The following is a 14,182-nucleotide window of genomic DNA, read 5'->3' on the forward strand; positions in this document are numbered from 1 at the left end:
ATAAAAATTGGTTACTTGTGAAAGTTGACAGAACACAGGACCATCAATCTGTCAAATGTTTAATTACATTATCTTCAACCAACACCAGACATAAAAATTATTAAACCATTTGCGCTCTTCCACCTCAAGACATTCTTCAGTCAGTCAATGTTGGTCCTGGGTTTCTTACTGGCTCCCTGCAGCCACTGTTGGCGAGGCCCTGCAGTCTTCGGCTGCTTCTCAGGCCTGCCTGGTCTCTCCTGTGTGGCCCTCCTGTTTGACTTCCCCAGTGTCTGGCTCTTTCCTCTTGGAGGGTGTGCTGCTCTTCAGCCAGCCCATCATCTTACTGCCAGCTGAGGGCTTGGGCTCCTGGGGAAGGAAGTGTGTATGATGAGGGGAGGCAGGGAGGAAAGTGTAGTATGGTATGGAGCCCATTAAGTATTTTTACTCTTCAAGGTTTTACATCTAGTATATGTCAAGTGTTTAGAAAGGTTGTCCCAGACCAATGATCAGGAGCTATTCAATGATTGGAACACAGACATCTCAAATATGGGTATGTAGCTCAGTGAAGTCATGTAGTTGTACCTTCTTAGCCTGAGGATCCACTGGCAGCAGGCACTCGGGAATTGTTTTGAGAGTTGTTGACCAGTGAAGAGACAGGGTGAAAAGTCAGTTTGTTTTTGGACTGAAGCAGTTTTAGGGCATCCAATGACTTCACCTCACCAAAAAACAGCCATCTTCTGACCTCTTGAGAATTGCTGGCATCCTGCAACACAAGCAAAATCATTGGTGATTCTACTTCGCACACAAACTTTCATACATAAAAGAACATACTTTACTCAAGAAGAGAGTAATGTTTTAAACAGACCCATACTGGTCATGGATGCCTTGAAGATAGGGGATGTACCCAGAGTGATCAGTGTAGGTCTAGAAGGGATCTCCACTATGGGGAGTCAAACAGTCCTGCAATGGTCAGCAACAGCCATCATCTCGACTCAGACTCCTTTGTCCTCCGACAGAAATACATAAAGTCGGTCAAAAGGCAAAGTTTACATGATTTCATTACTGCAGACAAACAGAAGGATCACAAAATGGGTCAGGATGGAGTCAGTGGGAGAGTGCTAAAGTGTTTTTGAGAAGAAAAGGGAAGATGGGAGATCTCAGTGTAATCAGACTCAATCATCTTATTCTGAATGTTAGTTTTCTTAGTGATGCAAGGTGCATGTGTGGGTAGGCTCACCTCTTCCAGGTCTACAGAGCCTTCTTCAGACATGCATGTCTGTTTATCCTCCTTATAGGGTGTCCCCTCATCCTGGTCCTCTGTTTTCACGTGAGCGGGTCCTTGAGTCTGGGGGAAATAGATGAAGGGCTGCTTGTCTTTCTCCTGCCTCCTCCATTCATAAAAGCCGTCAGCCAAGAGCAGCGGATCCTGAATGAAATGGTACACAAACATTCAGTAATACACGGGGAACCAAGTTTGAGGATGCATGCTGTCCCAGTTGATGAGTTAGTGTGGATTTCATGTGAAGATGAATCCAACTCACTCTGCACCTTGTAGGACTTCTCTAGCAGGCTCCCGCTGCCACAGTTGTTGGTGCTGTACTGCATCTTGCTTGGGTCATTGCTGCCAGCACACACTCATCCACTGGGGCATTCTGAGGGAAAAGGGGTGGATGCAGACCGTCTGGTTAATACACAAATCTCTCTCCAGGCAGGGTGCAAATGAAGCCCCCCCAAAGAAACATCCAGCCCCCTAGCCAGGATCAGCTGAACACCTATACTTTGCGTACCTTATCAAAATGTCTTTGGGACAAGGCTGGGCTCAAGGACTGCGGACTCTTGTTGTAGGAAGGCTGGTACGTATCTGAATCACATTCTTTCCACCTCGGTCTCTGTACTGAGAGGCGCCCTCCGCCTTCAGGATGAATGCAGTCTAATATTAATCTTACCCATGTATTTGTGATGCAGTCCTCCACACACATCCTCAGCCCAGTGTCTGACGAAACAACATGCAGTAATGAAATGCATACATTGTGTATAGTACTGACAAATGTAACATTTTCCACGATGACTCAAGGGCAGCATTCCAAACACTTAAACGAGACACCCTATCCCCTCAGCCCTCAAATTAAGTGGACACTTCTGATGACGTTTCATGACATCTGACGATTATACACTTGCAGGGCAAGGGCGGAAGGAATTATTTTTTTTAATGGACCGCCCTTGCCCGGAAATCCGTCACTGTTCATCCCGCGATGATTGCGTTTCAGCCACCGGTAGCTTGTGGGTGCTTTATATGCGCTACAGTCAATTATAATTGCATGTCTATATTAACTATATAATTATTAATATACGCCTACTGTATGATAGCTAGCAAATTAATTAGCTAAATAACGTTAGCCTGCCTAGCTGGAACTTCTGAAGGAGGAAAATGTTTAATTCAAAAGAATTCCAAAAGCAAACCAAACACAAATATTACTACTTTTATGAGATGTGTTTGTGCCGTCATGTCCATTAGTAGGACAATTTCGAACATTTTTACATTAGTTTACTTGTATGTTTACTTATCCATATTGACGTTGAGATCTTAAGTTTCGGCGGACATTTCTTAGCGGATGTACAATTATCGCGAATTGAATTATGGGGCGTTTCAGGCCTGAAGTGAAAATAATTGTACACTCGCAAACTCGATCAAAAAGAAGGGCTAAGTGGCTTACGTTGAGAATTTCCCTTGTTTGACTAATCGTTGTCCAAAATGGTGACGGGATTACCCCAAGGATATAAGACGAGGGTGTGTCTTTTTTTCTTCTTCAACCAGTCAGAATTTGGGTTTAATACTTTTTATAGAAAAGTTTGATCTTACTGATATATGGAGAGAGAGGTTTCTGGCCGACAGTTCGTTCACTTGGAGTAACAAAACAGGTTCCAGACAATCCAGAATAGATTTTTGGCTTGATGTATTGATAGTGAGTGTGTTACTACACATATTTGTACTACTCCCCTCACAGACCATAGGGCCATTTACATTGATATCGAAATATTTACCCCTGATACTAACCTTGGTAGAGGATCCTTCTGGAAGCTAAATAGCTCGTTATTAAATAATTATATATACTGCTCAAAAAAATAAAGGAAACACTTAAACAACACATCCTAGATCTGAATGAAATAAATAATCTTCTTAAATACTTTTTTCTTTACATAGTTGAATGTGCTGACAAAATCACACAAAATAATCAATGGAAATCCAATTTATCAACCCATGGAGGTCTGGATTTGGAGTCACACTCAAAATTAAAGTGGAAAACCACACTACAGGCTGATCCAACTTTGATGTAATGTCCTTAAAACAAGTCAAAATGAGACTCAGTAGTGTGTGTGGCCTCCACGTGCCTGTATGACCTCCCTACAACGCCTGGGCATGCTCCTGATGAGGTGGCGGATGGCCTCCTGAGGGATCTCCTCCCAGACCTGGACTAAAGCATCCGCCAACACCTGGACAGTCTGTGGTGCAACGTGATGTTGGTGGATGGAGCGAGACATGATTTCCCAGATGTGCTCAATTGGATTCAGGTCTGGGGAACGGGCGGGCCAGTCCATAGCATCAATGCCTTCCTCTTGCAGGAACTGCTGACACACTCCAGCCACATGAGGTCTAGCATTGTCTTGCATTAGGAGGAACCCAGGGCCAACCGCACCAGCATATGGTCTCACAAGGGGTCTGAGGATCTCATCTCGGTACCTAATGGCAGTCAGGCTACCTCTGGCGAGCACATGGAGGGCTGTGCGGCCCCCCAAAGAAATGCCACCCCACACCATGACTGACCCACCGCCAAACCGGTCATGCTGGAGGATGTTGCAGGCAGCAGAACGTTCTCCACGGCGTCTCCAGACTCTGTCACGTCTGTCACGTGCTCAGTGTGAACCTGCTTTCATCTGTGAAGAGCACAGGGTGCCAGTGGCGAATTTGCCAATCTTGGTGTTCTCTGGCAAATGCCAAACGTCCTGCACGGTGTTGGGCTGTAAGCACAACCCCCACCTGTGGACGTCGGGCCCTCATACCACCCTCATGGAGTCTGTTTCTGACCATTTGAGCAGACACATGCACATTTGTGGCCTGCTGGAGGTCATTTTGCAGGGCTCTGGCAGTGCTTCTCCTGCTCCTCCTTGCACAAAGGCGGAGGTAGCGGTCCTGCTGCTGGGTTGTTGCCCTCCTACGGCCTCCTCCACATCTCCTGATGTACTGGCCTGTCTCCTGGTAGCGCCTCCATGCTCTGGACACTACGCTGACAGACACAGCAAACCTTCTTGCCACAGCTCGCATTGATGTGCCATCCTGGATGAGCTGCACTACCTGAGCCACTTGTGTGGGTTGTAGACTCCGTCTCATGCTACCACTAGAGTGAAAGCACCGCCAGCATTCAAAAGTGACCAAAACATCAGCCAGGAAGCATAGGAACTGAGAAGTGGTCTGTGGTCCCCACCTGCAGAACCACTCCTTTATTGGGGGTGTCTTGCTAATTGCCTATAATTTCCACCTGTTGTCTATTCCATTTGCACAACAGCATGTGAAATGTATTGTCAATCAGTGTTGCTTCCTAAGTGGACAGTTTGATTTCACAGAAGTGTGATTGACTTGGAGTTACATTGTGTTGTTTAAGTGTTCCCTTTATTTTTTTGAGCAGTGTAGTTAAGTTGAGGTTAAAGAGCTGCTCTCACACTTTTGGGAAAGGGTTTGTGAAGAAAAATCTTATTGCAAGAACTGGGAGCTCTAAATTTGAGGTGTCCAAATACCTTAGAAAATATGGTAGTAATCTTGCTAAAACCAGAAAAGCTGAGGAGCAAAAGGTGATCATTAAGATAACTTACCTTTCTCAGAGGTCCCGTGCCAGCTCTCGGGGAGGAGAAAATGAAACTGATTGAGTTACAAAATAAACTAATATATATATATATATATATATATATATTAGTTTATGACCCGGCTGGGTCATAAAGGAAAAAGAGACGGACTCTAGGTGTGCAGGTCAGAACACAGGTTTATTCCTAAACTGGGCTATTGTTCAGGCCACAGCCCACACCGCTAAATGCCGAACGTACACAATTATACCAAGTCTAATTAAGGGTTACTCCCATAGGAACAGATCAAGGCCCGAACAGAAAAAAGAGAGAAGATGAGACAGTAATCCCTATTTATGCATTTCCAAATCCCGCGGGATTACCCATCATACCCCCCCAACCTTTCCCTCTGTCCTGACATATTTAACCCCTGCTAGTAGCCATGAGAACCATAACACACCCACAAACACAGAACACAATACCGGGTCGTTACAATATATATGAGACTAAATAAACTGGATAATATATAGAGATTAAAAGCAGAAGGAGCCTTTATTAGATCAGGAAAAAGTGGATTGTGGAGGGAGAACATAATTCATCCTATTCCTTTAGACTTGAGAAATTTCACTCTACAAATAACACTATCCATAAGTTAAACATTGGTGTTATTACAGATGACCAAAAATTAAAATCGCTAAATACTGTAGCAATGTTTACAGGAAATTGTATAGCTCTACGTACTGTCAGGAATCCACAGATATGTTTTTTGACTCACTGAACAATGTTCACTCTATCAGTGATACCGAATCTAACCAGTGTGATGAACCCATCAATTTTGAAGAGATTATAGAGTCTATCAAACATCTAAAGAACATTAAATCACCAGGTGTTGATGAAATTACTTCAGAATTTTACAAATTATTTTCTGAACACCCTTCCTATTTGGTCTTTTTAGAGAGTATTAAAAAAAATGCCTCCCTCCTACAATGAGTCAGGGGTTAATAACACTGATACCTAAAGCCTAAAAAAGAAGTGCTGCTCATCGATAACTGGCGTCCAATTTGTCTTCTTAATAATGACTATAAGATATTAGCCTTACTACTTTCAAAAAGAATGAAAGAAGTCCTGGATGCAATCATTGATGAAACACAGTCTGGCTTTATGAGGAACAGACATATTTCTAACAATATCAGACTAGTATTAGACATACTTGACTACTCAGACCTAATAACCGAGGATAGCTTCATATTATTTTTAGATTTTTATAAAGCATTTGACACAGTAGGGCATCAGTTCCTCTTCAACTCCCATGAGAAATTTGGCTTTGGGGATTTTTTCTTTAAGGCTATTAAGGCTCTCTATACAAATGGTAACAGCTCTATCAAATTGACATATGGCACCTCCCCTAGATTTGAGTTAAAGAGAGGAAATAGGCAAGGTTGTCCTATCTCTCTGTATCGGTTTTTATTAAACCACCCAAATTCTTACAAATTCTTGAAATAATAGTCCTGTACAAGGCATTTCCATAGCTGGTAAAGAAATTATTATAAGCCAGCTGACGATACTACACTTTTTCTGAAAAACACTAACCAAATTCCCATATCGATCAATGTGATACAATCCTTTTCCAAAGCGTCTGGTCTATATCTTAACATTAATAAATGTGAACTCATGGCTGTCAAAGATTGTGATACCTTCATATTATGGTATTCCAGTGAAAGAAGAACTTACATATTTAGGCATAACCATTACTAAGGATCTTAAGTCTAGAGGCTTACTAAATTTTAACCCTCTAATTAAAAAAAACCCAGATGAAGCTAAATCAATGGCTACAAAGGGACTTATCTTTAGAAGGAAGAGTCCTAATAGCCTAGAGATACCTTCAGCCTTGGTTAACATATGGCGCTCTATCTTTATATCTTGACGGTAAAATAAGCAAGGAGATAGACGAGATGCTTTTCAACCTTCTGTGGAGAAACCGTAGCCATTACATTAGGGAAACTGTTGTAATGAACACACTTGAGTATGGTGGGCTGAAGTTTCTGGACTTTACTACCTTAAATAATACTTTTAAGATCAATTGGATAAAATAATTCCCCCTCCAAAAAAGCCTTGGTTTCATGCATGTTAACATCAGAAGCCTCCTCCCTAAGTTTGTTTTACTCACTGCTTTAGCACACTCCGCCAAACCTGATGTCCTTGCTGTGTCTGAATCCTGGCTTAGGAAGGCCACCAAAAATTCTGAGATTTCCATCCCTAACTACAACATTTTCCGTCAAGACAGAACTGCCAAAGGGGGAGGAGCTGCAATTTACTGCAGAGATAGCCTGCAAAGTTCTGTCATACTTTCCAGGTCTATGCCCAAACATCATTTTTTTTTATTAATCTCTCCAAGAAATAAGTCTCTCACTGTTGCCGGCTGTTATAGACCCCCCTCAGCTCCCAGCTGTGCCTTAGACACCATATGTGAATTGATTGCCCCCCCATCTATCTTCAGAGTTCGTTCTGTTAGGTGACCTAAACTGGGATATGCTTAACACCCCGGCCGTCCTACAATCTAAGCTAGATGCCCTCAATCTCACACAAATTATCAAGGAACCCACCAGGTACAACCCTTAATCAGTAAACATGGGCACCCTCAGATATTATCCTGACCAACTTGCCCTCCAAATACACCTCTGCTGTTTTCAAATCAGGATCTCAGCAAACACTGCCTCATTGCCTGCATCCGTTATGGGTCCGCGGTCAAACGACCACTCCTCATCACTGTCAAACGCTCCCTAAAACACTTCTGCGAGCAAGCCTTTCTAATCAACCTGGCCTGGGTATCCTGGAAGGATATTGACCTCATCCCGTCAATAGAGGATGCCTGGTTGTTCTTTAAAAGTAATTTCCTCGCCATCTTAAATAAGCATGCCCCTTTCAAAAACTTTAGAACTAAAAACATATAGCCCTTGGTTCACTCCAGACCGGACTGCCCTCGACCAGCACAAAAACATTCTGTGGCGTACTGCATTATCATCGAATAGTCCCCGCGATATGCAACTTTTCAGGGAAGTCAGGAATCAATATACACAGTCAGTTAGGAAAGCAAAGGCTAGCTTTTTCAAACAGAAATGTGCATCCTGTAGCACAAACTCCAAAAAGGTCTGGGACACTGTAAAGTCCATGGAGAATAAGAGCACCTCCTCCCAGCTGCCCACTGCATTCAGGCTAGGAAACACTGTCACCTCCGATAAATCCACGATAATCGAGAATTTCAATAAGCATTTCTCTATGGCTGGCCAAGCTTTCCTCCTGGCTAACCCAACCCCGGCCAACAGCTCCGCACCCCCCGCAGCTACTTGCCCAAGCCTCCCCAGCTTCTCCTTCACCCAAATCCAGATAACAGATGTTCTGAAAGAGCTGCAAAACCTGGACCCGTACAAATCAGCTGGGCTAGACAATCTGGACCCTCTCTTTCTAAAATGATCCGCCGCCATTGTTGCAACCCCTATTACTAGTCTGTTCAACCTTTCTTTCGTATCGTCCGAGATTCCAAAAGACTGGAAAGCTGCCGCGGTTATCCCCCTCTTCAAAGGGGGAGACACTTTAGACCCAAGCTGTTACAGACCTATATCCATCCTGCCCTGCCTTTCTAAAGTCTTTGAAAACCAAGTTAAACAGATCACTGACCATTTCGAATCCCACCGTACCTTCTCCGCTGTGCAACCCGGTTTCCGAGCTGGTCATGGGTGAACCTCAGCCACGCTCAAGGTCCTAAACGATATCATAACCGCCATCGATAAAAGACAGCCGTGCAGCCATCTTCATAGACCTGGCCAAGGCTGTCGACTCTGTCAATCACCGTATTCTTATCGGCAGACTCAACAGCCTTGGTTTCTCAAATGACTGCCTCGCCTGGTTCACCAACTAATTCTCAGATAGAGTTCAGTGTGTCAAGTCGGAGAGCCTGTTGTCTGGACCTCTAGCAGTCTCTATGGGGGTACCACAGGGTTCAATTCTCGGGCCAACTCTTTTCTCTGTATATATCAATGATATCGCTCTTGCTGCGGGTGATTCCTTGATCCACCTCTACGCAGACGACACCATTCTATATACATCTGGCCCTTCTTTGAACACTGTGTTAACAAACCTCCAAACCAGCTTCAATGCCATACAACACTCCTTCCGTGGCCTCCAACTGCTCTTAAACGCTAGTAAAACGAAATGCATGCTCTTCAACCGATCGCTGCCCGCACCCGTCCACCTGACTAGCATCACTACTCTGGACGGTTCTGACTTAGAATATGTGGACAACTACAAATGCCTCGGTGTCTGGCTAGACTGTAAACTCTCCTTCCAGACTCACATTAAGCATCTCCAATCCAAAATTAAATCTAGAATCGGCTTCCTATTTTGCAACAAAGCCTCCTTCACTCACGCTGCTAAACATACCCTCGTAAAACTCTGGATAAGAGCGTCTGCTAAATGACGTAAATGTAAATGTAAAAACTGACTATCCTACCGATCCTCAACTTCGGCGATGTCGTTTACAAAATAGCCTCCAACACTCTACTCAGCAAACTGGATGCAGTTTATCACAGTGCCATCCGTTTTGTCACCAAAGCCCCATATACTACATTTACCTTTTAGTCATTTTAGCAGACGCTCTTATCCAGAGCGACTTACAGTAGTGAATACATACATTTCATACATTGCCTTTTCATTTCATGCATTTTTTAAATATTTTTTTGGTACTGGCCCCCCGTGGGAATCGAACCCACAACCCTGGCGTTGCAAACACCATGCTGGCGTTGCAAACACCATGCTCTACCAACTGAGCCACAGGGAAGTCACGACCTGTATGCTCTCGTTGGCTGGCCCTCGCTACATATTCGTCGCCAAACCTACTGCCTCCAGGTCATCTATAAGTCTTTGCTAGGTAAAGCTCCGCCTTATCTCAGCTCACTGGTCACAATAACAACACCCACCCGTAGCACACGCTCCAGAAGGTATATCTCACTGGTCATCCCCAAAGCCAACACCTACTTTGGCCGCCTTTCCTTCCAGTTCTCTACTGCCAATGACTGGAACAAATTTCAAAAATCGTTGAAGTTGGAGACATATCTCCCTCACTAACTTTAAGCATCAGCTATCTGAGCAGCTTACCGAGCGCTGCAGCAGTACACAGCCCATCTGTAAATAACCCATCCAACTACCTACCTCATCCCCATATTGTTTTTATTTACTTTTTTTGCTCTTTTGCACACCAGTATTTCTACTTGCACATCATCATCTGCACATCTGTCACTCCAGTGTTCATTTGCTAAATTGTAATTACTTCGCTACTATTAGCCTATTTACTGCCTTACCTCCTTACTCCATTTGCAGACACTGTATATAGATTTTTCTATTGTGTTTTGACTGTACTTTTGTTTATCCCATGTGTAACTCTGTGTTGTTTTTTGTCGCACTGCATTGCTTTATCTTGGCCAGGTCGCAGTTGTAAATGAGAACTTGTTCTCAACTGGCCTACCTGGTTAAATAAATAAATAAAAAGTCCCACTTCTATGTAGAATTTTATTCCTCATCATGTCTTCTCTACTTTTAGTGGCCTTAACTTCATGTTGGTTTGCAATTATAATATTGACAAAGTTCCAGTGAAACTTTCTGATTTTCTTCGGCAGGTTCTTGTCATGGTCCTTAATTTATAAGCATAATTTTTCTCCACACAGATATTATATATGGAATAATCGAGGTATATTGTATAAAAATACTTATTTTTAGAATATTGGTTCCGAAATAATATCCTATTGGTGAGCCAACTTGTAAATAAGTAAAAAACCTCTGCATTTACAAGGAATTCATATCACTTTACAAGGTCCCTGTAACACCTAAAGATTTTGCAATTGTTTTAGATGCCATTCCCTCATGTGTTGCTTTATTATTCAGGAACATGTTAAGACCAGAACCTACCTTCCATTGACTCATCAGTAGGAAAGATTTGTTTCTCTTTTGGTCCATTTAACAGAGCGATACAACATCCTGCTGAAACAAGGTTCGTATCTATACCATGCCTTATTGGAACGGATTTATTGATAATATCTGTTGGAAACAAAGTTTCCTACTTGTTAACAAAATTAAGGAAGTTTCCTTTAAAATTTTTCATTAATATTATCCTCCCATCCACTATATGAAGAAGTTTAAGGAAAACAAACTCAAATTGTACCTTTTGTAATGATCACCCAGAAACGATGTTGCATCTTTTTTGGCATTGTATTCATATAAGAAAACTATGGCAAGACATCAGTAGATTTATAATTGAACACATTTATGAAGATTTTACACTATTGTGGAGAGATGTACTGCTTGGATTCTTTACCTACGATAGAAATAAGCTGAAACAATTTTATGTCATTAATTTCATTATTCTTTTGGCCAAATTTCATATTCACAAATGTACATTTACAAACAAAACACCACATTTTCTTACCTTACAAAAAGAAATTGAACAAAATGTTAAGACAATTAAATACTCTACTAACAAAAAAGCTGTTAGAATTATAAGTGCATGTTTAATGTGATATTGTACCCCCTAGCCCAATTGTCCTTTGTATATTATTTATATATACACACTTGTTCCCACATGTACTTCCTGTATTGATTTGTTGTTAATAAAAAATATTTAAGACTCTCAAATATAAAATAGATTGATTTATTTAACAACAAAAAAGTATTTTATGAATTTCAAACGCAGCCCGGGCCTGAAACGCCCAATAATTCAATTCGTGATGATTGTACATCCGCTAAGAAAAGTCCGCCATAACTTAAAACCAACATTAATATGGAGAAGTCAACATACAAATGGAATTAAAAACGAATGTGAATAAGTTAGAAAGTGTGCTACTAATGCACATGGCGGCTCAAACACATATCATAAAAGTAATTATGTTTTGTTTGATTCTTTTTGGGAAACGTTAACTTGCGCATATAACTTTCCCTGACATCACACGTATACATTGTAATTTTCAATTTACCTGATATAGTAGAATGGCTAACATTCGATGTCTGCGGATGCGTTGTCTTCTAGCCAAGATATGAAATGCAATCATAATTGACTGTAGCGCACACAACTGTTTCATGATGACTGAAAACACAACCGTGCGATGAACGACTGACAAATTTCCACGCAAGAGCGGTCCATTTAAAATGAATTAACTCTTCCCTCGCCCTGCAAGTGTCAACTCGTTGGACGTCATGATAAGTCATCAGAAGTGTCCAGATGTATACATTTTAAACAAATTGGCGTTTCCACTCACCATGTGTCCAGCAGTGGGAGGAGATGGATTTCGGTCAACATTCTGCACATTTTCTCATCGATGAAACATTTGCTCTCAATACATTACATTTACATTACATTTAAGTCATTTAGCAGACGCTCTTATCCAGAGCGACTTACAAAATGGTGCATTCACCTTATGATATCCAGTGGAACAACCACTTTACAATAGTGCATCTAAATCTTTTAAGGGGGGGTTAGAAGGATTACTTTATCCTATCCTAGGTATTCCTTAAAGAGGTGGGGTTTCAGGTGTCTCCGGAAGGTGGTGATTGACTCCGCTGTCCTGGCGTCGTGAGGGAGCTTGTTCCACCATTGGGGTGCCAGAGCAGCGAACAGTTTTGACTGGGCTGAGCGGGAACTGTGCTTCCTCAGAGGTAGGGGGGCCAGCAGGCCAGTGGTGGATGAACGCAGTGCCCTTGTTTGGGTGTAGGGCCTGATCAGAGCCTGAAGGTATGGAGGTGCCGTTCCCTTCACAGCTCCGTAGGCAATCACCATGGTCTTGTAGCGGATGCGAGCTTCAACTGGAAGCCAGTGGAGAGAGCGGAGGAGCGGGGTGACGTGAGAGAACTTGGGAAGGTTGAACACCAGACGGGCTGCGGCGTTCTGGATGAGTTGTAGGGGTTTAATGGCACAGGCAGGGAGCCCAGCCAACAGCGAGTTGCAGTAATCCAGACGGGAGATGACAAGTGCCTGGATTAGGACCTGCGCCGCTTCCTGTGTGAGGCAGGGTCGTACTCTGCAAATGTTGTAGAGCATGAACCTACAGGATCGGGTCACCGCCTTGATGTTAGTGGAGAACGACAGGGTGTTGTCCAGGATCACGCCAAGGTTCTTAGCACTCTGGGAGGAGGACACAAGGGAGTTGTCAACCGTGATGGCGAGATCATGGAAGGGGCAGTCCTTCCCCGGGAGGAAGAGCAGCTCCGTCTTGCCGAGGTTCAGCTTGAGCTGGTGATCCGTCATCCACACTGATATGTCTGACAGACATGCAGAGATGCGATTCGCCGCCTGGTTATCAGAAGGGGGAAAGGAGAAGATTAATTGTGTGTCGTCTGCATAGCAATGATAGGAGAGACCATGTGAGGATATGACAGAGCCAAGTGACTTGGTGTATAGCGAGAATAGGAGAGGGCCTAGAACAGAGCCCTGGGGGACACCAGTGGTGAGAGCGCATGGTGCGGAGACAGATTCTCGCCACGCCACCTGGTAGGAGCGACCTGTCAGGTAGGATGCAATCCAAGCGTGGGCCGCGCCGGAGATGCCCAACTCGGAGAGGGTGGAGAGGAGGATCTGATGGTTCACAGTATCAAAGGCAGCAGATAGGTCTAGAAGGATGAGAGCAGAGGAGAGAGAGTTAGCTTTAGCAGTGCGGAGAGCCTCCGTGACACAGAGAAGAGCAGTCTCAGTTGAATGCCCAGTCTTGAAACCTGACTGATTAGGATCAAGAAGGTCATTCTGAGAGAGATAGCAGGAGAGCTGGCCAAGGACGGCACGTTCAAGAGTTTTGGAGAGAAAAGAAAGAAGGGATACTGGTCTGTAGTTGTTGACATCGGAGGGATCGAGTGTAGGTTTTTTCAGAAGGGGTGCAACTCTCGCTCTCTTGAAGACGGAAGGGACGTAGCCAGCGGTCAAGGATGAGTTGATGAGCGAGGTGAGGAAGGGGAGAAGGTCTCCGGAAATGGTCTGGAGAAGAGAGGAGGGGATAGGGTCAAGTGGGCAGGTTGTTGGGCGGCCGGCCGTCACAAGACGCGAGATTTCATCTGGAGAGAGAGGGGAGAAAGAGGTCAAAGCACAGGGTAGGGCAGTGTGAGCAGGACCAGCGGTGTCGTTTGACTTAGCAAACGAGGATCGGATATCGTCAACCTTCTTTTCAAAATGGTTGACGAAGTCATCCGCAGAGAGGGAGGAGGGGGGGGGGGAGGGGGAGGAGGATTCAGGAGGGAGGAGAAGGTAGCAAAGAGCTTCCTAGGGTTAGAGGCAGATGCTTGGAATTTAGAGTGGTAGAAAGTGGCTTTAGCAGCAGAGACAGAAGAGGAGAATGTA

The 14,182-nt window shown here is 43.7% G+C and overlaps 1 protein-coding gene across 5 annotated transcripts; it reads right to left on the reverse strand.

The window, feature by feature from the left end:
* Positions 1-41: 41 nt before the first annotated feature.
* Positions 42-13,633, reverse strand: LOC106565819 (uncharacterized). Of its 5 annotated transcripts, XM_082959345.1 has the most exons (7): positions 12,117-13,633; positions 1,770-1,975; positions 1,524-1,634; positions 1,220-1,408; positions 887-982; positions 565-745; positions 42-348 (listed from the first exon to the last, which is right to left on the reverse strand). In XM_082959345.1, exon 1 carries the CDS (start codon positions 13,100-13,102, stop codon positions 12,353-12,355), a length of 750 nt encoding a protein of 249 aa, XP_082815471.1. In that variant the 5' UTR covers positions 13,103-13,633; the 3' UTR covers positions 42-348; positions 565-745; positions 887-982; positions 1,220-1,408; positions 1,524-1,634; positions 1,770-1,975; positions 12,117-12,352. The 5 variants fall into 5 exon arrangements, with proteins under 5 accessions (XP_082815471.1, XP_082815468.1, XP_082815470.1 ...); XM_082959342.1 differs by having other exon boundaries at positions 565-982; XM_082959344.1 differs by having other exon boundaries at positions 887-1,408.
* Between the last annotated feature and the right edge of the window lie 549 nt (positions 13,634-14,182).

Source organism: Salmo salar, chromosome 12 (assembly GCF_965601325.2).
Source record: "Salmo salar chromosome 12, fSalSal1, whole genome shotgun sequence".
NCBI classification, from domain to species: Eukaryota; Metazoa; Chordata; class Actinopteri; order Salmoniformes; family Salmonidae; genus Salmo; species Salmo salar.